The following is a 21,509-nucleotide window of genomic DNA, read 5'->3' as shown; positions in this document are numbered from 1 at the left end:
ATTTATTTCTTAGAACAATTTTAGTTAATCACAAAATTAAGAGGAAAGTTAAGAGATTCCCCGTATATCCCCCCCACACACATTTAGAGCCTCCACCTTATCAATATTACTTACCAGAGCAGTCCATTTGTTACCAAGGATGCACCTATAGTGACACATAATAATCACCCCTAATCCATTGTTTGCCTCGGTGTTGTGCATTCTTTGGATATATATTTGGATATACATTTGGAGAAATGTATAATGGCATACATGCATTGTTCTCATGTCCTACAAAGTAGTCTCACTGCCCTAAAAAGTCTTCTATTCTCTACCTATTTATCCCTTCCCACCCCCAACTCCAGGCGGCTGCTGATCTTTTTACTATTGCCATCATTTGCCTTTTCCAGAATGTGGTATAATTGGAATTACATGGAATGTAGACTTTTCAGACTGGCTACTTTCATTTAGCAGTATGCATTTAAGTTTCCTCCATGTCTTTTCATGGCTTAATAGCTCATTTCTTTTTAGTGTTTTCTTCCAAGATTTTGCACTTAAGAATACAGCTACTCTAGGGACACCTGGGTGGTTCAGTCGGTTGAGTGTCTGCCTTCAGCTCAGGTCATGATCCCAGGATCCTGGGATCCAGTCCTGCATTGGGCTCACTGCTCGGCAGGGAGCCTGCTTCCTCCTCTCTCTCTGTCTGCCTCCTCTGCCTACTTGTGATCTGTTTCTGCCAAAGAAAAAATAAAATCTTTAAAAAGAAAAAAAGAATTGCTGTTTGTTTGTTTGTTTGCCACTTCAAGAGTTCTTTGTGTATTTTGGATAACAGTCCATCATCAGATGTGTCTTTCACAAATATTTTCTCTCAGTCTGTTGCTAGCCTTCTAATTCTCTTGAGATTCTGTTTTGTGGAGCAGAAGTTTTTAATTTTGATGAAATCAATCTGATCAATTTTTTTCATGAATTAATGTCTTTGGCATTGTGTCTAAGAAGATATCACCATATGCAGGGTCATCTGCGTTTTCTCTTATATTATCTCTTAGGAGTTTTATAGTTTTTCATTGTATATTTAGGGCCTCCCAGGTGTCTTCTTACTCTGACCTGACTGCCTCTGCTCCAGCTTGTCTCTATAGAGGGGCAGTGCTCCTCTCCCATCCTTGCCTCCACCCTTGACTTCCATGTATGTTTTTCTTCTGACCAGTTCCATCACCTGCCTGCTGTAGACCCTCTTCTTAACAGCAGCAAGAGTAGTAACAAGTAAATAAAGGCTAAGAACTCATGCTCTAATTCCAGCTAATGTAGCTTCCCACTTGGGGTCATCTTCCTATTAATATTTCTAGTATTCGATTGTAGTGCCATAAATCCAGACTTCTTAATCGAGATTCTCCCCTAATGGTAGTAGAAACTACAAGCAAACAGGTCGAATAAGTTGGGCAACGTTAAATCTTTCTTTTCTTTTTCTTTCTTTCTTTCTTTCTTTCTTTCTTTCTTTCTTTCTTTTTTAAAGATTCTGTTTATTTGACAGACAGAGATCGCAAGTAGGTAGAGAGGCAGGCAGAGAGAGAGTGGGGGAAGCAGGCTCCCCACCGAGCAGAGTCCGATGCCGGGCTCAATCCCAGGACCCCGGAATCATGACCTGAGCCAAAGGCAGAGGCTTTAACCCGCTGAGCCAGCCAGGTACCCCACGTTAAATCTTTCTAAGAGGTCTTAATATGTGAATTTCAGATCTTCTGGACTCCAGGGCAAGCCTACATCCCTCTCAAAAGCTGTTAAGTGAAATGTGTTGGGTTAATGTCACAGAAACCCACAGGGTTATTACTTGGGCAGTCACTAACTTGAGGGTGTTTGCATCCATTCACTCCATAGTTAGCATTCAGTCTTTAGGTCTCTTGTTCATCCTTGACTTTGACACACACAGCTCTCTCCAATAGGACATCCCACAGAGAGACAGACCACAGAGCTGCCAAGGAGGGCTTATTTTTGCCCCTCCTCTGAGCCGTGCTTCCAATTCTTGGCATTTGGAAAGGACCTGAATAAGCGTTCCCCTTTGTGAGAGATGACTCATGGTATTGTGGCTTTCTTAGCTTTTTCCACATTTGGAAGTTTTGATTTGTTCCTGCGAAAGCAGCTTTCCTCACCCCCTCTTATTTGCCTAGGTTGAAACAGCAGCCACAGGGGTCCACGCTACCATCCCTGCCCCATGGCTGAAGGAGCACGTGTGTTTTCTTCTGAAGCTTATGCTGCAGCAGTGTGGGACCCAGTATGAACTGGGGAAGTTGTTACAGCTCTTTGTTGGAATAGAAAATCTCTTCTCTGATGGTAAGACAGTCCTTAAATTGTTGTTAAGAAATTAGCTTCCTTAATCTTGAAAGTACTTGAGAAAGGTGTTCAGAAAGTGAAAATGCATATGATATATAACATTACATTTACAGTCCATAATGAGGTATGAAGAAGAGGTTGCAGGAAACTGCAGTCATGGTTAAAGCATTTGAAACATAGCACAACTGGAGACAACCTAAATAATACAATTGTCTTCTTCTGAGGACTTGTCAGCTGCATTTCCCCCTGGCTAGTCACCACCCTGTCACTGTCATTCCTTAACATGGCATCGTTGCTCGGGGTCACGTACTCTGCTTCAGGAATGACTAATCCATTTTGAAGTTTTCAAAGACCAGTGATGCTTATTTTTTGCAGATTCCTCCAGACAATGGCAGTCTCTTAAGGTTTTTGCCAATCAAGTGAAACCAATTACTGCCTTAACCTTCTTTTCTACTTGATAATTTTAAGTTTCTGTTGCATGATTATGTTGTTGTCTCCTACTAGATTCTGATGTTTTTCATGACTGGGGTTATTTTATCACATTTAAACTCACAGGTAGTCACCTGCAGAGCTCATATCTGCACAGAAGAGTGACAATGCCGGACTGAGTCCCTGTGGTGTGGGCTGTCAGGGCTGAGACTGGACACAAGTAGGGGTGTTTCCAAAATGCAGTGTCAATAGGAGGGGACTTGTCCATGACTCTGTAGACCAAATAGTTGGTCCTTTTAACATACAGATGTTTTCAGTGATCTGTAGTAATTTTAATTTTTTTCAGAAGTGAACATCCTCTTTTCTTGCCGGAGTCACTGTATCCTTGAAAAAGTACAAGGATTGTCTATGTTGTGAACTGTTATACTGCTTTTATTCATATAATTGTTTTGTTTTTATAGCACATTTGTGTTCTGTGTATGTATAACATACATGTGCTTAGAGAAAAGAAATTGTTTCTCTAAAAACCTAGGTTTTATATGCTGTCAACAAAGAAACCCAGCATCTCATTACTGGTGGGTATTGTGCAGGGTATCTCCCTGTCCCCAGAACTGCCTAAATCAGACCACAGCCCAGCAGGTACCGCTGGGAATAGGCTCCTACAGAATGTTTTCATGCCAGTCCTTGGTTTTGGCTCAGGTCGTGATCTCAGGATCATGGCATTGAGCCCCAAATCAGGCTCTGTGCTCAGCATGGACTCTGCTTAAGACTCTTTCTACCCCTCCACCTTGCTCCATGCTCTTGCTCTTCAATTAATAGATAAATCTTTAGGGGCGCCTGGGTGGCTCAGTCATTAACCATCTGCCATTGGCTCAGGTCATGATCCTGGGGTCCTGGGATTGAGCTCTGAATCGGGCTCCCTGCTCCTCGGAGAGTCTGCTTCTCCCTCTGCCTGCCACTCCCCCTGCTTGTGTTCCCTCTGTCACTGTGTCTCTCTCTGTCAAATAAAAAACAAAATCTAAAAAAAAAAAAAAAATTAAAAAATCTAAAAATAAATTTAAAAATCTAAATAAATAAGTAAATAAATATTTTTTTTTTTTTAAAAAGAACACCACCAACTCAGCTGGGTCTCCCTGGTTAAGTAGTTGTCCAAAGGAGCAAGTGATGCTCCATTCAGAATATGAGGAGACTTGGCTGTTGGCCAGCTGCAGTGTCAGCTGTCCTACCAGTTCTGTGTCTTTTTTTTCTTTTTTTTTTTTTTTAAGATTTTATTTATTTATTTGACAGAGCGAAGAGAGCATAGCAGGGAGAGGGGCACAGAGAAAGGAGGAAGCAGGCTCCCCACTGAGCAGGGAGCCCAATGTTGGCCTCGATCCCAAGACCCTGGGATCCTGACCTGAGCTGAAAGCAGATGCTTAACCATCTGAGCTACCCAGGTGCCCCGGTTCTGTGTCTTAATTCACAGGATGTCTGCACTGAATGAGCAAGTAAACGATCATAAAAATAAATGTGTTCAACGTTGGAGAAAAATTCAGAAAGTGGTGGGTTGGCCTGAATGAATGACCAGATCTTCGCTACTACATAACAGGACTACGACTCCCCACCCTGAGTATAAAGGCAGCTGTGTGGATGGAGTCCCTACGTGAATCTTGCAAGTTCTTACTATATAGGAGATGGCTTATGGCTTCATCTGCTAGCCAGCCAGAGTATAAAAATTGTTTTTTGTGTTTTCTTTTACTCACATTATTGTGCTAAACATACATGCTTTCACTCTGATAGCAGCATTTTACTGATAAAATGTTTTATACCCTCTTCTCTTTGGCACAGGTCCAGATGTGAAGAAGCTCTTTGTCCTTAGCCAAATTTTAAAGGACACATCCATAGCCATTAATCATGTAATTATTAGCAGCTACAGCCTTGAGAATTTCCAGCACGAATGTAAATCTATTTTGGAAAAATTGGAGACAGAGGGACGGTTTGCTTTGGCCAGAAGAGTAGCAGAATTAGCAGAACTACCTGTGGACAACTTGGTTATTGAAGAGGTATCATTAGTCTTTTAAGTTATTTGAAATCTTAGCTTTTTGATCTAGCATTAAGCAGAATCAGATGAGATAAGTGATATATAGGAGAGGCTTTTTTACTTTGGATACACACATGACTTTCAGAAATGGATGAGCCCTGGGATGCCCATTAGTGTAGAATGTGTGCTTGAAACCAAGGTTAGCTTACAGGATGTGCTACAACTCTTATGCTTTGAATAGAATTAAATATGGGATGGCTTCGTCTTGAACCTCCTTCAATTAGATAAATGTAGAATTGCTTTTCATAGTTTAACTTTCCAGATAAAATATCCAGGATCATCTGTAGCCGAGTCTTATGTTCTTGGACTTGATTTGGCTTTGACTAGTACAGCCTACTGAGGGAGCATTAGCATTTCTGATACTTCTTTATCCAGGAGGGGCTAATAAGTGCTTTGTAAAATTTCACAGATAACACAGGAAATGCAGACCTTACAACACACCGACCAGTGGGCCCTGAAACAAGCAAGAATTGACTTCTGGACAAAGTGTCATGAGAATTTTAAGAAAAATGCCATTTCAAGCAGAGCAGCTGCTTCCTTTTTCTCAGCTCAGGCCCAGGAGTCCCCTGAGGCCCCAGGGGAGGGGGGACCGCCTGGCCTGGAGGAGCGCCGTCTGCTGCTCACACTGGCGGCTCACTGGCTTGCTCAGGAGGCCCCAGGGCCTGAGGAGGAGCTGGAGGAGCTGGAGAAGCAGATCTGGCACTGCCGCATTTCCCAGCATGCCCTCAGAGAGAAACAGGAGGACGCAGAGCCCAGGTTTCCTCAGCACATCTCAACTAGTGGGGAGCCATCCTTTGATAGTGTAGCCCACAAGTTTTCCCTCTCCATGTTGGCTGCTCTGAACACAGCAAAATATTTAGAACTTAATGGCCTTCCACCCAAAGAGACTTGTGAGAGCAGACTGGATTGGAAGGAGCAGGAGTCCCTTAACTCTCTGATTGGGCGCCTATTGGATGATGGCTGTGTCCATGAAGCAAGTAGAGTGTGTCGGTATTTTCATTTCTACAATCAAGATGTCACCTTGGTGTTGCACTGCAGAGCACTGGCTGCCGGGGAAGCTAGTGTGGATGGCCTGCACCCAGAGATCCGTGCTATCCTCCAAAGCACCCAGCGGCTTGAGGAAGAAGAACCTGGCACTCCACTAAGAAGAGTCCAAAGCAGTAAGTGAAGGAGAGCAAACAGCCCTGAGTCCCGAACAGAGCTGTGGGCCCTCTTTCCCGGAAGGAAGCGGTTCCTTTTGGCAGACTGGTTGAACAAGCCAAGGGTAATCCATAAACTAGGTAGTTAACTTGTCAGTGAAATAGAAACTTAAGTTTTTTAACTAGCTGTATATCCAAGTTGGAGGGAATCTACTTGACTTGTAGCTAGTTCATTGAAATTTATTCTATACCATTAGTCGTGTTTCTAATTGTACATTGATGGTATATAGAAATATACTGATTTTTGTGTTACTCTTACATCCTATGACCTTGCTAAACTTGCTTATCCTAGGGGTTTTCTTATAGATTCCTTAGTATTTTCTAGAGACAATACTATCTAATAGAGATGGTTTTATATCTTCTTTTCCAATCCGAATGCATATTATTTCTTTGTCTCCCTTTATTGCCCTGGCTAGGACTTCTGGTATGACGTTGGATAGAAATGGTAAGACAAATATACTTGCCTTGTTACAGATTTTAGGTAGAGAGCATTCAGCCTTTTTTTTAAATTCAAGTATGATTAACAAACAGTATAGTTTCAGGTGTACAGTGTGATTCAACATGTTTAAACATTACTCATTGCTCATCAGGATAAGTGGAATGAATCTTAATGGCCTTCACCAGTTTCATCCATCCCTGCACCCACCTCTCCTCTGGTAGTCATCAGTTTGTTCTGTATAGTTAAGAGTATTTTTTGTCTCGTTTGTTCTTTGTTCATTTGTTTCTTGAATCCCATGTATCAGTGAAATTATATGGTATTTCTTTTTCTGAATGTCTTAGCACTATACCCTCTAAATCCATCCATATTGTTGCAAATGGCAAGATTTCATTCTTTCTTATGGCTGAGTAGTATTTCTGTGTGTGTGTGTGTGTGTACACACATACATGCACCACATCTTCTTTATCTATTCATCTGTGAATAGACACTTGGGTTGGTTCCATATCCTGATGGTTATAAATAATGCTGCAGCAAACATAGGGGTGCATATATCTTTTTGAATTAATGCTTTTGTGTTCTTTGGGTAAATACCCAGTAGAGGAATTACTGGATCATAGGGTAGATCTATTTTTAATTTTTTTTTTTAAGATTTTATTTATTTATTTATTTATTTGACAGAGAGAAATCACAAGTAGATGGAGAGGCAGACAGAAGCAGGCTCCCCACTGAGCAGAGAGCCCGATGCGGGACTTGATCCCAGCACCCTGAGATCATGACCTGAGCCGAAGGCAGCGGCTTAAACCACTGAGCCACCCAGGCGCCCCTATTTTTAATTTTTTGAGAAACCTCCATACTGTCTTCCACAGTGGCTACACCAGCTGGGATTCCCACCAGGAATGCACAAGGATTCCTTTTCCTCACCAACACTTGTTATTTCTTGTGTTGTTGTTGTTTTTTTATTTTAGCCATTCTGACAGATATAAAGTGATATCTCATTGTGATTTTGATTTGCATTTCCCCAATGATGAGGTATGTTGAGCATCTTTTCATGTGTCTTTTGGCCAACTATGTCTTTGGAAAAACGTCTATTCATGTCTTGTAATTTCTTAGTTGGATTATTTGTGGGGTTTTTGGTGTTGAGTTATAGAAGTTCTGTATGTATTAACCCCTTATCAGCTACGTATTTCCAAATATCTTGTCCCATTCAGTAGTCTGTATTTTGTTTTGTTGATGGTTTCATTTGCTGCGTAAAAGCTTCTTATTTTAGTGTATTCTCAATAATTTAATTTTGCTTTTTCTCGCTTGCCTGAGGAGACATGTAGAAAAATATTTCTACAGCTATCAGAGAGATTGCTGCCTATGTTTTCTTCTAAGAATTTTATGGTTTCAGATCTCACATTTAGATCTCTAATCCATTGTGAATTTTGTGTGTGTGTGTGTGTGTGTGTGGTGTAAGAAAGGATCCAGTTTCATTCTTACCCATGTAGCTGTCCAGTTTTCCCAGCACCATTTGTTAAAGAGACTGTCTTTGAAAGCATTCAGTCTTTCATAGTTAAGTATGATATTAGCTATAGATTTTGTGGTTTTTTTTTAAAGATTTTATTTATTTATTTGACAGAAATCACAACTAGGTGGAGACGCAGGCAGAGAGAGAGAGGAGAAGGGGAAGCAGGCTCCCTGCCAAGCAGAAAGCCCGACACGGGGCTCGATCCCAGAACCCTGGGATCATGACCCAAGCCGAAGTCAGAGGCCCCAACCCACTGAGCCACCCAGGAGCCCCAGCTATAGGTTTTTTGAAGATAATCTTTGTCATGTTGAGGAAGTTCCCTTCTATCACTAGTTTGTGAGAGTCTTTTTATCATGAATCAATATTGAATTTTGTCATTTTTTTCTGCATCTATTGATATGATTATATCAGGTTTTTTCTTTAGACTATTGATTACATTAGGTAGATTACATTAATCTTAAAATATTAAACGAGCTTTTCCTTCCCAAGATAAATCCCACTTAGTCATAGTGCATTACAACTTTTAGATACATTATTATAATCACTTTTCTACTTTGAAAATGTTTACATTTATATTCATGAGGAATATTGACCTGTACTTTTTTGGGGGGTACGCTTTGTCTGGTTTATGTATCTGGGTAATGCTGGTTTCATGAGTTGGAAAGCACACCTTCCTCTTCTGTTTTGTTTTTTCTCCCTTTGGAAGACATTGTAATGGAATTGGTGTTAGTTCCTCTTCAGGTAGTCAGTAGAATTTACTAGTAAAACCATCTGAACCTGGAGATTTATGGTTTGGAAGACTTTTTTTATTTCTTATAAATAATTTTTTTTAAGATTTTATCTATTTATTTGACAGAGATCACAGGTAGACAGAGAGGCAGACAGAGAGAGAGGAAGGAAAGCAGGCTCCCTGCTGAGCAGAGAGCCCGATGCGGGACTCAATCCCAGGACCCTGGGATTATGACCTGAGCCAAAGGCAGAGTCTAACCCACTGAGCCACCCATGTGCCCCACTTTGGAAGACTTTAAACTACAAATTTAATTTCTTTCTTAGTTATACAATTAATTAGGTTATCTTTTTCACCTTTGAAGAGCTTGTGGTTTTTGAAGAAACATTTTTTCCTGCCTTTGGGTTATTTGAACATTTTTTAGTCTTCCATTTTAATTTATTCTAATTTTGACTATGTAGCTTTGCATAGGTTTTTCGTTGGTTGGTTTGTGGATTACATTAAACATTTTTTACAGTGTACTTAAAATCAGTATTTTACTACCTCAGCTGGAATGTAGAAACCTTACCACCTATAAAGTCACTTCTTTACCTTTATGTCTTACTTTTCTTTTCTTTTTATTTTGAGAGCACATGCACCTGTGTACAAGCTATGGGGGGGTGGGGGCGGAGGGAGGGGCAGAGAATCTCAAGCAGAGTCTGAGCCAAGCTAGGAGAATCTGAGAGGGACCCTGAGATCATGACCTGAGCTGAAACTTAGAGTCCCCATCGCTTAGCCAACTGAGCCACCCAGGCGCCCCTACTTGTCTTATTATATTACATCTACATAACATTGAAATCCCCATAAAACAGTGCTAGAATTTTTACTTTCAACCTAAAAACTCAAGAGGAGAATAATTATATTTACTCAGAAATTTACAATTTATTTTGCTTTTCCTTCATTCCTGTTGTTCCAAGTTTCCTTCTAGTTTCTCTTCCCTCTGTCTGAAGGACTTCCTTTAGTGATTCTCCTTTAGTGATTCCTTTAGTGATTCTAGTTGTCTGCTGGTAACACATTCTCTTAGTTTTTCTTCATTGTTTAGCTTCATCTGAGAATGTCTATTTCACCTTCATTCCTGGAGGATGACTTTTGCTGGATATAGAAAATTCATAATTTTTTTTCAGTGCTTAAAAATGTTGTACAACTTTTGATCTCCATGGTATCTGATGAATAATCTGCAGTCATTTGAATTATCCCCCTATAGATAATGCATTTTTCTCTGGTTGCTTTCAAGATTTTTTTCTATGTTTAATCTTCAGCAGTTTGATTTTACATGAGGGATATGTATTTCTTTGAGTTTATCCTGTTTGGGGTTCACTGAACATTCTTGAATGATTGCGTTTATATGTTTCATCAAATTTAAGTAGTTTTCAGACATTATGTTTTCAAAGACTTTTTCAGCACTATACTCGTAGTCTTTCCCTTCTGGGACGTCAGTGATGCAAATCACAGAACTCTTATTTCTGCTGTCTTACAAGTCCTTTAGACTTTACTCTGGTTTTTTTTTTTTTTCCAATTTTTTTTTCTCTTTCTTGTTGAGATTGGAATTTTTTTTCCCCCAGATTGGATAATTTCTGTTTGTCCATCTTCAGTTTCAGTAACTCTTTCCTCTGGTATTTGCATGCTGCTGTTGAGTTTATTTCTGTGATTTTAAAATTTCAGTTATTTTTCACTTCCAAAATTTCCATTTTCTTCTTTATACCTTCTGTTTCTTTGAGACTTTTTGTTTTTCAGTCTGTCTCAAGAACATTTATAATTGTTGTAACACTTTGTATAATAGCTGCTTTAAACTATCAGGTAACTTCAACGTTTATGTCATTTTATTTATTTTTTAAGGTTTTATTTATTTACTTGATAGGGAGAGAGACAGTAAGAAAGAAACACAGGCAGGGGGAGTGGGTGAGTGAGAAGCAGGCTTCCTGCTCAGCGGGAAGCCCAATCATGACCCATCTGAAGGCAGAGGCCCAATGACAGCCACCCAGGCATTCCCATCTATGTCATTTTAGTACTAGGTGTCATCTGTTGATTGTCTTTTCTCCTATGAATTGAGGTTTTACTGCAGGATTTTTGTATGTTGAGTAATTTTGGAAAGTATGTTAGGAGATTCTGGGTGCTTGTTTAAATCTTACGGGGAATGGTGATTTTTAAAATTTTTAATCTTTCAAAAATTTTTCAGCAGATAGTTGACCTGGTTAGGTTTGGGCTGCAAGTTCCAACCCACTTTCTTTTGCCTGTGGTTCTATCAGTTGGGCTTCCAGCCTCTTTGTGGTGCTGTTCAGATCTGTGGCGTGTATATGCGGCATCCTGGGGTCAGTCCTCAGCCTGGGTGGTGGTCTGTGAATTCAGCTCTCAGGGTCTTGCTACACTGACAGGGAGCAGATCTCCAGATGCAAAGCCCAGGTGTGAGCCCTGGAATTGATAAACAGCTTTATTGTGTGGCTTTCTGAATCTCTCTCCCAGGTATTTCCTTGCTCCCTGAGGCTTCCCTTTGTCATCTTATGGCCCAAAGCTGGAGTTCTAGCTCCCTCGTTCTGTTAGCACGCCCCTGACCACACTTGTATCCTGGGCCAGCAGACAGGAGGATAATGCGAAAGGAAACACGGGTTCACTGCATCGTCTGGGGCCCAGAGCAGCCGAATCTAAAAATAAGATTAGGCTCTGAGTTTGGGATCTTAGCAGCTGCTGCTGCAACCCCTCCCACCATAGCCCCGGGGCTGCTGGGGAGCGGAGAGGAGAAAGCCCGTAGGAGCTCCCTCTCCTGTTCCCTGACTGTGATTGTGGAGTGCGTGCTCTCTCTCTGCCAGAGTTAGCGCTTAGTTTTGGGTTTCAGGCAGCATTGCATTCAGGCTAGAGGTTACTAGAGGGGAAAAGATGATCATTTGCGTCATTTCATGCATCCTGCTGTGTGCTGGAATTTACACTGAGTTCGGTTGGTGAGACCGGGTGCAGTGAACTGCCTCTACTGGCCCTCCATCTGGAACCCCAGTGAAGGACTTTAAGCAGGGAATTACCCGGTCTTAGTTGTTACTTACTTACTTTTTGGTCTTTAAAGCATATTTTAAAATGTGTAATATCTTAAATGCAAAAGTATTCCATGCTTAGTGTCACAGATCACAGTAAGGAAGTGCATAAAGTACAAAGTGAAAATCATTCTCCCAGTAGCCATCTACCACCCCCACCAAGTTCCCCAGAATAATGTCTTTTACTCACTTGGGATGTGTTGTTTTCTCTGTGTGGGTTTACACATGTTATGTGCACACATACACCCCATTTATTTTTTTTTACAAAACTTAAGTTATATCATTAACTTAAGTTTAACTTAAGAAACTTAAGTTCTACATTTTTTTCCTGTCAGTGTACATGTATTGACCTCATTCTTTTTAATGGCTGCAGAGTATTCTGTATGGATATACTATTTAATGCTGTATATTGATATACACTTAAATTAAAATTTTACTTAAACTTTTATTATTTAACAGTACTTTATTGGTACATACTTAAATTTTTTTTTTAAGATTTTATTTATTTATTTGACAGAGAGATCACAAGTAGGCAGAAAGGCAGGCAGAGAGAGAGGAGGAAGCAGGCTCCCTGCTGAGCAGAGAGCCCGATGCGGGGTCTCGATCCCAGGACCCTGAGATCATGACCTGAGCCGAAGGCAGCGGCTTAACCCACTGAGCCACCCAGGCGCCCGATACTTAAATTTTTCAATTGTGTTTTTGTTACAAGGAACAGTGTGACCTAAATACTCTTTAATACTTTTTCCCCTAATAGGAACACTTTCTCAAATTCAGACCATTTTCTTCTATTTTCAGCTAAAAGCTCTTTTTGTTTCTTTTCAAAAATCTGGAATGGATTTTAGTTTTTTTATCATGCCTTTCAGGCTTCTATCCAGATGAGCCTTGGTTTTTGTGATGGGCATTTTGGAAAGACTCTCCTGGATCTGTGGGAGATTGATGTGGGGAGGCGCAGCCGGCAGCAGGACCCGGTAGCAGCCTCTCACACTCAGGGTCATGAAGACCGTAAGGGAGCCTGTGACCGGGGACATGTTTTGGAGACACAGTCAGCTAGACCTGGTGACTTATGTGATATTAGAGAAAAGGGGGAGGGTGTGTGGAAGAGAGTTTAGCAGACATCTTTGGTGATGATCTAGTGTTTTCATTAGGTGGCTTGGAGTCTAGTAGCCTGTGAGGCTCCCAGGCTGGGATCCCCTCAAAGATGGCGATGAAATAAGCTCAAATGGGATATGGGTCCAGTCAGAAGTGGTCCCAGACCCAGGGAGGGTCACAGGGATGCAATGAAAGAAGCTGTGAGCGGAGAGGTGGTATCATGGGCGTTAGGAGGAGACCTCCACTTGGCAGCTTTAAGCCCCTTCTCAGACCTGTATCTGCTTCCAGCTTCGAGTTTGGATAGTCAGTCGTTTGTGATGCTGCCCCCCAGTGATGAAGTGGTGACAAATCTGGAAACTCTGACAAGCAAATGCCTCCATGGGAAGAACTACTGCCGGCAGGTCCTCTGTCTGTATGAACTTGCCAAGGTACGTGCTCCGGTGGTGGGGCGGGAGGAGGGGAGCAGGAAGTTGGAGGTAGATTTTGGATGCTGCCAACTTGGCCTTTCACATGATAATCATGATAAGGGAGCAGATGACTCATGGGGATGTTGGCCCCTGTAAACGCATCCCTGGGAATACGGGGCAGATGCCAGGCCAGCCGGGCCTTTTGAGTCCTGGCTGTGGCCCATCCAGCCAGAGCGAGGGCAAGGCATTCCACACCTCTGGGCTCCTGGTTCTCCATCTGTACATGACCTAACCCTAAAGGTCCCTTCTGGCCGTGCGATCTTGGTTGGTTTCAGGATTGTTGGGGGATTTCCACAGGGGAGAAGCCGAAATGAGTTGGAAAAATACAACAAAATGGAATGTGAGGACTATAAAAACAGGAACCCAAGCAGCTGAGAATTGTCTGTGACTTTGTACTGATTAAGGGGCAAAAACAATACACTCTCAGAAGTAGAAGAGCACAAGGGACACAATGCCAAGCACTAAAGCCCTTCTTTGGAAGGGCTTCTCTGGAGATGGAGGGTTTTGCTACTGCTGTGGGAAGAGTAGAAGGTGGCCTCTTGCCTTTTTATCCAACTTTCTTGCATGTCATAACATTTAGAAAGCTCAGTGTTCAACAAGATGTAAGTCACCTGATGGCTTCTGAAGACAAGCCTTCAAGACTTGGCTCCAGCTCATTGGTGAAGTCAAAGAAAGGGCTAGAAAATGGTGTTGGCTGCTTCTGAGGTTTCTGCTTGGGGTGCAAGATCTCTAAGCTCAGCAAACCATAGAGTTAGCCCATGTGGGGTTTCAGAAAGGGCTGTCTTTTGCTAGCTTTTTCCTGGCTCCTAACAGGAGCTTTGACCAACTTTGCCTTCCTCTCAGGAGTTGGGCTGTTCCTACACAGACGTGGCCACTCAGGATGGTGAGACCATGCTCCGGGCTATCTTGGCCTCTCGGCAGCCGGACCGATGCAGGCGCGCCCAGGCTTTCATCAGCACCCAGGGCCTCGAGCCAGATACCGTGGCTGAACTTGTGGCTGAAGAGGTGACCCGAGAGCTACTGACCCCGTCAGAGGGAACAGGTACCCCACCAGACAGGCCTCCCCAGCCCCTGAGAGCACATTCTCAAGTCCCAGCAGTAAGGACGTGGGTGCTCCGCCCTTACGCCTCCCACACACTGCCCTCTGACGTTGCCAGGTTGCACTTGCCGGGAGAACACGTGGCATTTATGTTGTTGCTTTTCGTGGATTGTTTTAGGATTAACCCTTAGAGCAGCCTTGCCCTTCTCTGAGCTGGTGAGCTACTGCTGACCTTTGAGGGGACACCAGGCCAAGGAATGTGACTCAGCAGAGCAGGGAGCTGTCCTGGGGGCTCCTTTGATGTCCCCTTCCAGTGCCCAGGCCTGGGCAGAGTGGGCCTCTTAGCCAGGGACTCTGACCTTGCTCTCAGCTTGCAAGGTTAAAGCCGCATGTTTTTCCCCGTCTTTCTCTACGTACAGGACAGAAGCAGATGTTCGCTCCAGCAGAGGAAAGCCAGACGTTTCTTCAGCTGACCACTCTGTGTCAAGATCGCACGTTGATAGGCATGAAGCTGTTGGACAAGATTTCCTCCGTTCCCCACGGGGAACTGTCTTGCAGTAAGTTCTTGGCTGTTTTCTTCTATGTTGGAGGCCCAGGGAGGTCTCCAAGAAGTCTTCTGGCGTTAGCCTTTCCAAAACACTGTTTGGATCCTTGTTCCTGCTCTGGATCCCCACTGGGGTGTGTAAGTTCTTAGTGGAGAGCCAGCAGTTCACTGAAGAAAATGTAGAAAAACATACATGGAAAAGCAGCCCCAACTGTGAAAGTGCACAAGAGGGCAACCTGGTAACATTTGGCAGTTAGCTTCCTCTTCCTCTTCCATCACCCCACACAGCAGAGATCACCATCCCCATTTTAGAAGGAAACTGAAGCTTAGAGAGATTGAGGAACTTGTAGCTGTTACGTGGCAGAGGGACCCAGACGGTGACCTCGAAGCCTGCTGGCTTTCCACAAGTCTGTAGTTCGTTCTAGGGAGTCAGTAGTATGTGTCCCTCTGATCTTCTGTGCGAGTCTGTAGGCTTCTGTTTTTCAAAAATGGCATGTGTAGACTGTTTATAATTACCTTATGAACATGCTTTCCATGATAGTATTCTTCTATATATCTTTCTTACTGGTTACATGGTATTTCTCATAGAATTAAAAATTTTATACCCTAATTCCGGACCTTTAGTTGGCTTCCAGTTTTCTGCTGTTTCAGACACTGGGACAGACATCCTTATGGGCAAGTATATATGCCCATCCATGATTATTTCCCTAAGATTAATTCCTGATTCAAGGGTATACCCATTTTTAAAGTTTTATATAGTCAAATTTTACTCCAAAGCTGGTGAGGTCAAGGATCTCAGAGGACCAGTGGGGGGCCTGCTCCCAATGGGCTGTCCATATAGGCTCCTTCCCCCTCCTGCCCAGGTTCATAGCCTTGTCTTAACCACCGCCTCATGTCCCCAGCTGCGGAGCTGCTGATCCTGGCCCATCACTGCTTCACGCTCACGTGCCACATGGAGGGCATCATCCGGGTCCTGCAAGCTGCCCGGCTGCTCACAGACAAACACTTGGCCCCCAGTGAGGAGTACGGGCTGATGGTATGAAGCCCCTGACCCCCTGCCCTCCTTTCTGAGGAAAGTTTTGAGAGAATGGATAGGCTGGCAGCCAGTCCAGAGCTGGTGAGGTCTTAGGGCAGGTGCCCATCTGGATATGACTCCCGCACTGGGGGCTGGCTGGGCGGCTCAGCCCTCTGCTCCAGGTTAGGACTGCTGTCACAGTCAGAGACTGTTCCAGAGGAGCAGCCCTCAGAAGGATCCCTGCCATGTTCCAGGGCTGGCCCACCCCCTTGCCAGGGCAGTTAGTTTTTCTAGAGGGCTGAGTCAGCTGTATTTCACCCCAAAACAAGATTTGCATTGTCTGAAGTGAGCTGAGGACTCATGCCCCTGGTGGCATGTCAGCTCTTACAGTCACATGTACACAAAGCAAAGGCGGCAGTGGCCCCTTGTGTCCCAGTGACCAGCCTTTCTGAATCCTCCAGAGGGGGCCCTGTTGGGTCCACAGGAAGGGAGGAGGGAGTGAAGAACAGCGGCCTGGCATGAGCCCTTCTGCTCCCCTGGAGCTTGGCATCTGGAAGCAGCCACACTGGAGGGGAATAGTGGGCTGGTTGAGAGAGTTCCAGCTGCTGCTGACACAGGCGGCCCTTGCCCTTCCCAGGTGCGCCTCCTCACTGGCATCGGAAGGTACAACGAGATGACCTACATATTTGACCTGCTGCATAAAAAGCACTACTTCGAAGTACTGATGAGGAAGAAGTTGGATCCGGTAGGTGTACAGTACTTTGAGCTCCGGGATGGTGTATACTATTGACATTTAAGAGTCTCAGACTTGTCAGGAATAATCCTAACCAGGGTGGAGCCCTCCATCTAGAGGGAGGGAATGAACTCCCTAGGACACGCACTGCAACCTGTAGCTTCAGTTTAGCTTCAGGCCAGGTAGCGATTATGCCGACAGACATTAAGTAACAGACAAAACGAGTTTGTGCACTGCCACCTCAGCCTCGGTCACCTTTCTGAACGCCGGCTCTGGCGGGGCAAGAACCACTTCAGTGAGGTCAGTGGAAGTGGATTAAGCAGCTCAGAAGTGGAGAGTTTCGGGGGGAACCATGAGAAAGCCTTAGGAAGTGAATGCTGAGGCCTGGCCCTGGAAGGCTGCAGAGCGATTTGTGGTGATGACCCCAGAGGCGGCTTGGAAGCCGAGGGTGGACATGCCAGGCCTTCAGGCTGTCTGTCGGTAGCATGCTCTGTGACATCTGGTGTGTCACAGAGCTTCTGTTTCCAAGTCATTTATTTGGCTGATTCATTGCTTCAGCCTACTGTACCTCTGAAGACTTAAAAACCGAGGCACATTTTTGGCTTCCGGGAATGTGGGCTCAAGTCCAGAAGGACTAAAGAGATGAAGTAGAAAAAGTCTCCCCAGTACTGGGCTAGTTTCAGGACAACCCAGTCCCACTGTCAGGAGAGGAGCGAGTCCTGGACCTAGGCACACTTTCAGGATACCCCAGAGGGTTTTCAGGATTGTTTTTGAGGTATTTTCATTTCTGAATGTAAATATTCTTTTAGTAACTTTTTTTCTGATTACAAAAGTAATGCATATTCAGTGTAAAGACACTTGGAAAATAGCACGCCACAGAAAAAAGCCCTCTGTTATCTATCAACCATCTGGAGACAGCCACTGCTAACAATTTGGTTTAGGCCCTTTCTCTGCACAGGTACCACAAACACAGATACATACATATTTAGATAGTTTCAGCAAAACTTTACTAATGCTGTGTAGATATGAAAGAGCTGGCTTTTCTCACTTAATAAGCATGTCATGAGTATCTTCCAAATCAACACTGGTTTTAATGGCTACATGGTATTCTCCTAGCCCTGGTTTTGGACATCTGGATGATTTCTGATTGTCTGCTATTAAATATCTTTGTTACGTGCATCTCAGCACTTCTTTCTGCTTATTCCTTAAGGGGTCGATTCCTCGATGTGGCTTGCTGGAGTAATGCGCATGTGCATATCTTTTAGGTCCTCCCTTCCAACAGTTTTACCATTCACATTCTCACCAGCAGAGAGGATGCGCCTGTTTTCTTATACTCCGGGCAGCATCAGCTTGTGTTTAGTTTCGGTTATCTTCTTTTGGGGAGAGTTTCTAAGGAACTTTCTGAACCAAGGGACTCAGCTGGTCATGCCTGCCTTGCAGTCACTGGTTGACCCCGGTACTCCCTGTTTTTTTCCTGGGCAGAGTGGCACCCTGAAGACGGCCCTCCTGGACTACATCAAACGTTGCCGCCCTGGGGACAGTGAGAAGCACAACATGATCGCTCTGTGCTTCAGCATGTGTCGGGAGATTGGGGAGAACCATGAGGCGGCTGCCTGCATCCAGCTGAAATTGATCGAGTCCCAGCCCTGGGGTGAGCACGTGTCATAGCAATGCTCCCGGGCCAGTGCCACCCGCCACCCACCAGCCCAGGTTCTAAGGGCTGAGGAGGGGCAGGAGACCAGGAAACCACTCTCCACTGTGGCTGCTCATAGCCACTCGTGGAGCAGGCGGGAGGCAGAAGGGGATGTGGAAGGCATCAGCCCCATCTGCAGTCTGTGCAGCTGGGGTGTCATCAGTCAGGAAGCAGTGTGTCTGCTGAGGCCATGCAAGCCTTCCTTGATACTTCTGAGAACTGGAGGAGGCCTACTAGTGTGTGTACACCTCAGCCCGGTAGCCTTTACCGGAGCAAGTCGTACCTGCCTCCCAGTGCGAGCGGGGGCGGGGACGTTTCCAGTCCAGCCCACATCACTGACTGGGATGGGAGCGGCCTTGGGAGTCACACACCTGGTGGGTTTCCTTCTCTACTGCAGAGGACAGCCTCAAGGATGGGCAGCACCTGAAGCTGCTGCTGCTGAAAGCCCTGACCCTGATGCTGGACGCGGCGGAGAGTTACGCCAAGGTAACAGCAGGTCCTATTCCAGTGCGGCCTTAGGATACGATTTTGTCCCTGGGCTTTTCCAAGTAAAGGGGTCTACTGGGGTCAGAAGGGGTTAGTTCAGTTGCTGGAAGAATCGCAGGGGAGATGGCAACCGTCTATCTATGCCTACTCTACCTTTGTTCCTCAGGACTCCTGTGTGCGACAGGCCCTGCACTGTCACCGGCTCACCAAGTTGATAACACTGCAGATTCACTTTCTGAACACGGGCCAGAACACGATGCTCATCAACCTGGGCCGCCACCGGCTGATGGACTGTCTCATGGCTCTACCTCGGTTCTACCAGGTAAGCAAGGAAGGGAAACCTAGCCAGCATCCGCTCCTGCTGTCCCTCTCCTGGGGCCCATAGGTTGAGTGACTTGCCTGAGGCGTCAAGGCTAGTGACAGAACCAGGGCAGTTCTAAGCTTTTAACTTGAACTGTCTGATTCCATGGCAGTGTTAATTAGTACATTGTTTGGGCAGAGGTTGGAGGATGGTGAGGCGCTGCGGTCTTTTTTCCTGCTCTACGAGGCCAGGGACAGGGAGACAGCCTTGCTGCTCACACAGCTGGGGTTGGAGCAGACCTGCTGGCATGCTGAACATCTCCCAGCCCTACTGCTTCTAGAATGGTGCACCTGGGGTAGCAGGAGTCAGGGCTTTTGGGAGGCTGGCATTTAGCCCGTGAATGAGAAATGGTTACCAGGAAATCAGCCCTTCCCCTGTTCCTTACACAGTTGCGTTAGGGGGGAAAATACTGTTTCTCAGCAGTTTTTATTAATGCATTGAGAAGATTAAAAACACTACAAGACGGGGTTTAAGGGCAGAGAAATGTCGAACATCAAACTTTTCCCCAAGGCTAATACATAGACCCTATCAGCATAATTGGTGATGCCCACACTCATTGCGTTTAACAGTACTGTGTTCTAGAACAGCTTGCCTTCAGTTTTACATCAAATAGGGCCTTAACAGTATCTTCCCCTCTATCCTTTTAAGGCTTCTATTGTGGCCGAGGCCTATGACTTTGTTCCCGATTGGGCAGAAATCCTCTACCAACGAGTGATTCTTAAAGGAGATTTTAATTACCTGGAAGAATTTAAGCAGCAAAGGCTATTAAGATCTAGTATATTTGAAGAGATTTCCAAAAAGTAAGTATTAAAATGCCTCTGCTTTGAGTAAGGCATAGGTAAGAATTTTATGGCTAAATAGAACATGCCTATAGATACCTCTGCCTGAGATGGCAGATGTCAAGAATCCCCAGAAGCAAGAGATCATTTAACAAAGTTATGCAGACAGATGGATAACGGTGTCCTCACAGTGCTCTGTATTTAAAATGGGAGGATAGCTACTCAGCCTGCCTGAGGTACCGACAACCCTAAACCTCAGGGGCCCCCTTGGGAGTACCGCACTTACTCCAAATAAGGCGAGCATGAAAGTAACATTTTTAATTTCAGTGTTTATCTAGTACCCCCTAATACTAGTCTTAAATAATTTCTCAAATTCCAGGATCCTCTCTAAATAGCTGTGTCAGTGACAGGCCTCACTCCAAATGCAGGATTGTAACCCATATGTTATGTTCGTCTAGATACAAACAACATCAACTGGCTGACACAGCTGTGAAAAACCTGAAGAAGTTACTCACATACTGTGAAGATGTCTACCTATATTACAAGCTCGCATACGAACACAAATTTTTTGACATTGTAAATGTGCTGCTGAAGGACCCTCAGACTGGCTGCTGTCTGAAGGACATGCTAGCAGGTTAGGTGGATTCAGATGACAGGAGGGTGGTTATTGTGGAGATGTCCTAGGCGCCTATTTTCTGGTACTGAGATGAGGTACTGACAGATGTTTGTGATCAGAGTAGGATAATGCATTGGGGATATTTGTTTTCAAGTTGTAAAACCCCAGGACTGACCATAACCAGTCCTTTGTGAACAGTGGGTAAAGAATGAGAGAATTTTCACAAGGAAATTATTTAAAAGTGATTGTTCATCTATACCACTTACATAGATACTGGTATTAAGATCAAAAGCTCCATCTTCCTGAAGTCTGGCTTCTATTTAGAGATACAGTATTGATTAAAGAATACCTGTGCCTGCAGATTCCAGTTTCAAAGGAATTTAATATTATTTACAGAGTTAAGGAACAGATGATACATTTTCATTTGTTAGAAACTGATCTCTATAATAAAATAGATTTTAAATTCACTGTATGTCATTATTACTGCCAAGGAAATCTTAGCCCTTGTCTGCCTTAAAATAATCTTTATTTGCTGTAATTATTGCTGTGTAGTCACTGCTTTCTGTTCACTCCTCAGATCACTCAGATGGTCCTTTCTTATACTCAGCAGTCTAACAGAGCTTTGATTGAGGTTGCTAATTCCTATTTAAGAGAAATTTAAAACATCTTTTTGTTCTGCCCCTGCTTTTGATTCTCTGGTGGTTTCAAAAAAGACTCCAACCACAAATTTGGTTAAATTGTTTAACAGAAAATATATAATAAAGATCACCCAATCTGTGCTTACAGCCATAACCTGAGCAATAAGCTCAATTACTTCAAATAAATAAGCTCTTCTAGTTACTAATTTGCCCAAGTAAATAAGAGGAAGGCAGCCCTATACCTCTGTTGCTCTAGGGTGACACTATTCAGGGCCTGGCACATCATTTTTGTCTTAAAGCTTGTTAGG

The 21,509-nt window shown here is 44.0% G+C and overlaps 1 protein-coding gene across 1 annotated transcript in view; it reads left to right on the top strand.

Annotated features, from left to right (window-relative positions):
* Window positions 1-21,030, top strand: part of SPG11 (SPG11 vesicle trafficking associated, spatacsin) — an 84,818-nt gene extending 63,788 nt beyond the window's left edge. The window contains exons 28-40 of the mRNA XM_004751286.3: window positions 2,139-2,301; window positions 4,558-4,772; window positions 5,220-5,970; window positions 13,119-13,258; window positions 14,141-14,339; window positions 14,756-14,893; window positions 15,783-15,916; window positions 16,533-16,640; window positions 18,111-18,279; window positions 18,719-18,807; window positions 18,974-19,129; window positions 19,817-19,968; window positions 20,406-21,030. Coding sequence (XP_004751343.1) covers window positions 2,139-2,301; window positions 4,558-4,772; window positions 5,220-5,970; window positions 13,119-13,258; window positions 14,141-14,339; window positions 14,756-14,893; window positions 15,783-15,916; window positions 16,533-16,640; window positions 18,111-18,279; window positions 18,719-18,807; window positions 18,974-19,129; window positions 19,817-19,968; window positions 20,406-20,586 — 2,595 coding nt within the window. The 3' untranslated portion in view covers window positions 20,587-21,030. The remainder of the gene's footprint in view (window positions 1-2,138; window positions 2,302-4,557; window positions 4,773-5,219; window positions 5,971-13,118; window positions 13,259-14,140; window positions 14,340-14,755; window positions 14,894-15,782; window positions 15,917-16,532; window positions 16,641-18,110; window positions 18,280-18,718; window positions 18,808-18,973; window positions 19,130-19,816; window positions 19,969-20,405) is intronic.
* The last annotated feature ends 479 nt before the right edge of the window (window positions 21,031-21,509 follow it).

The sequence above is a fragment of the Mustela putorius genome, unplaced genomic scaffold (genome assembly GCF_011764305.1).
Source record: "Mustela putorius furo isolate JIRA1106 unplaced genomic scaffold, ASM1176430v1.1 tig00003898_pilon_pilon_pilon, whole genome shotgun sequence".
Lineage (NCBI taxonomy): Eukaryota > Metazoa > Chordata > Mammalia > Carnivora > Mustelidae > Mustela > Mustela putorius.
This window is presented reverse-complemented; position numbering and strand designations above follow the sequence as displayed.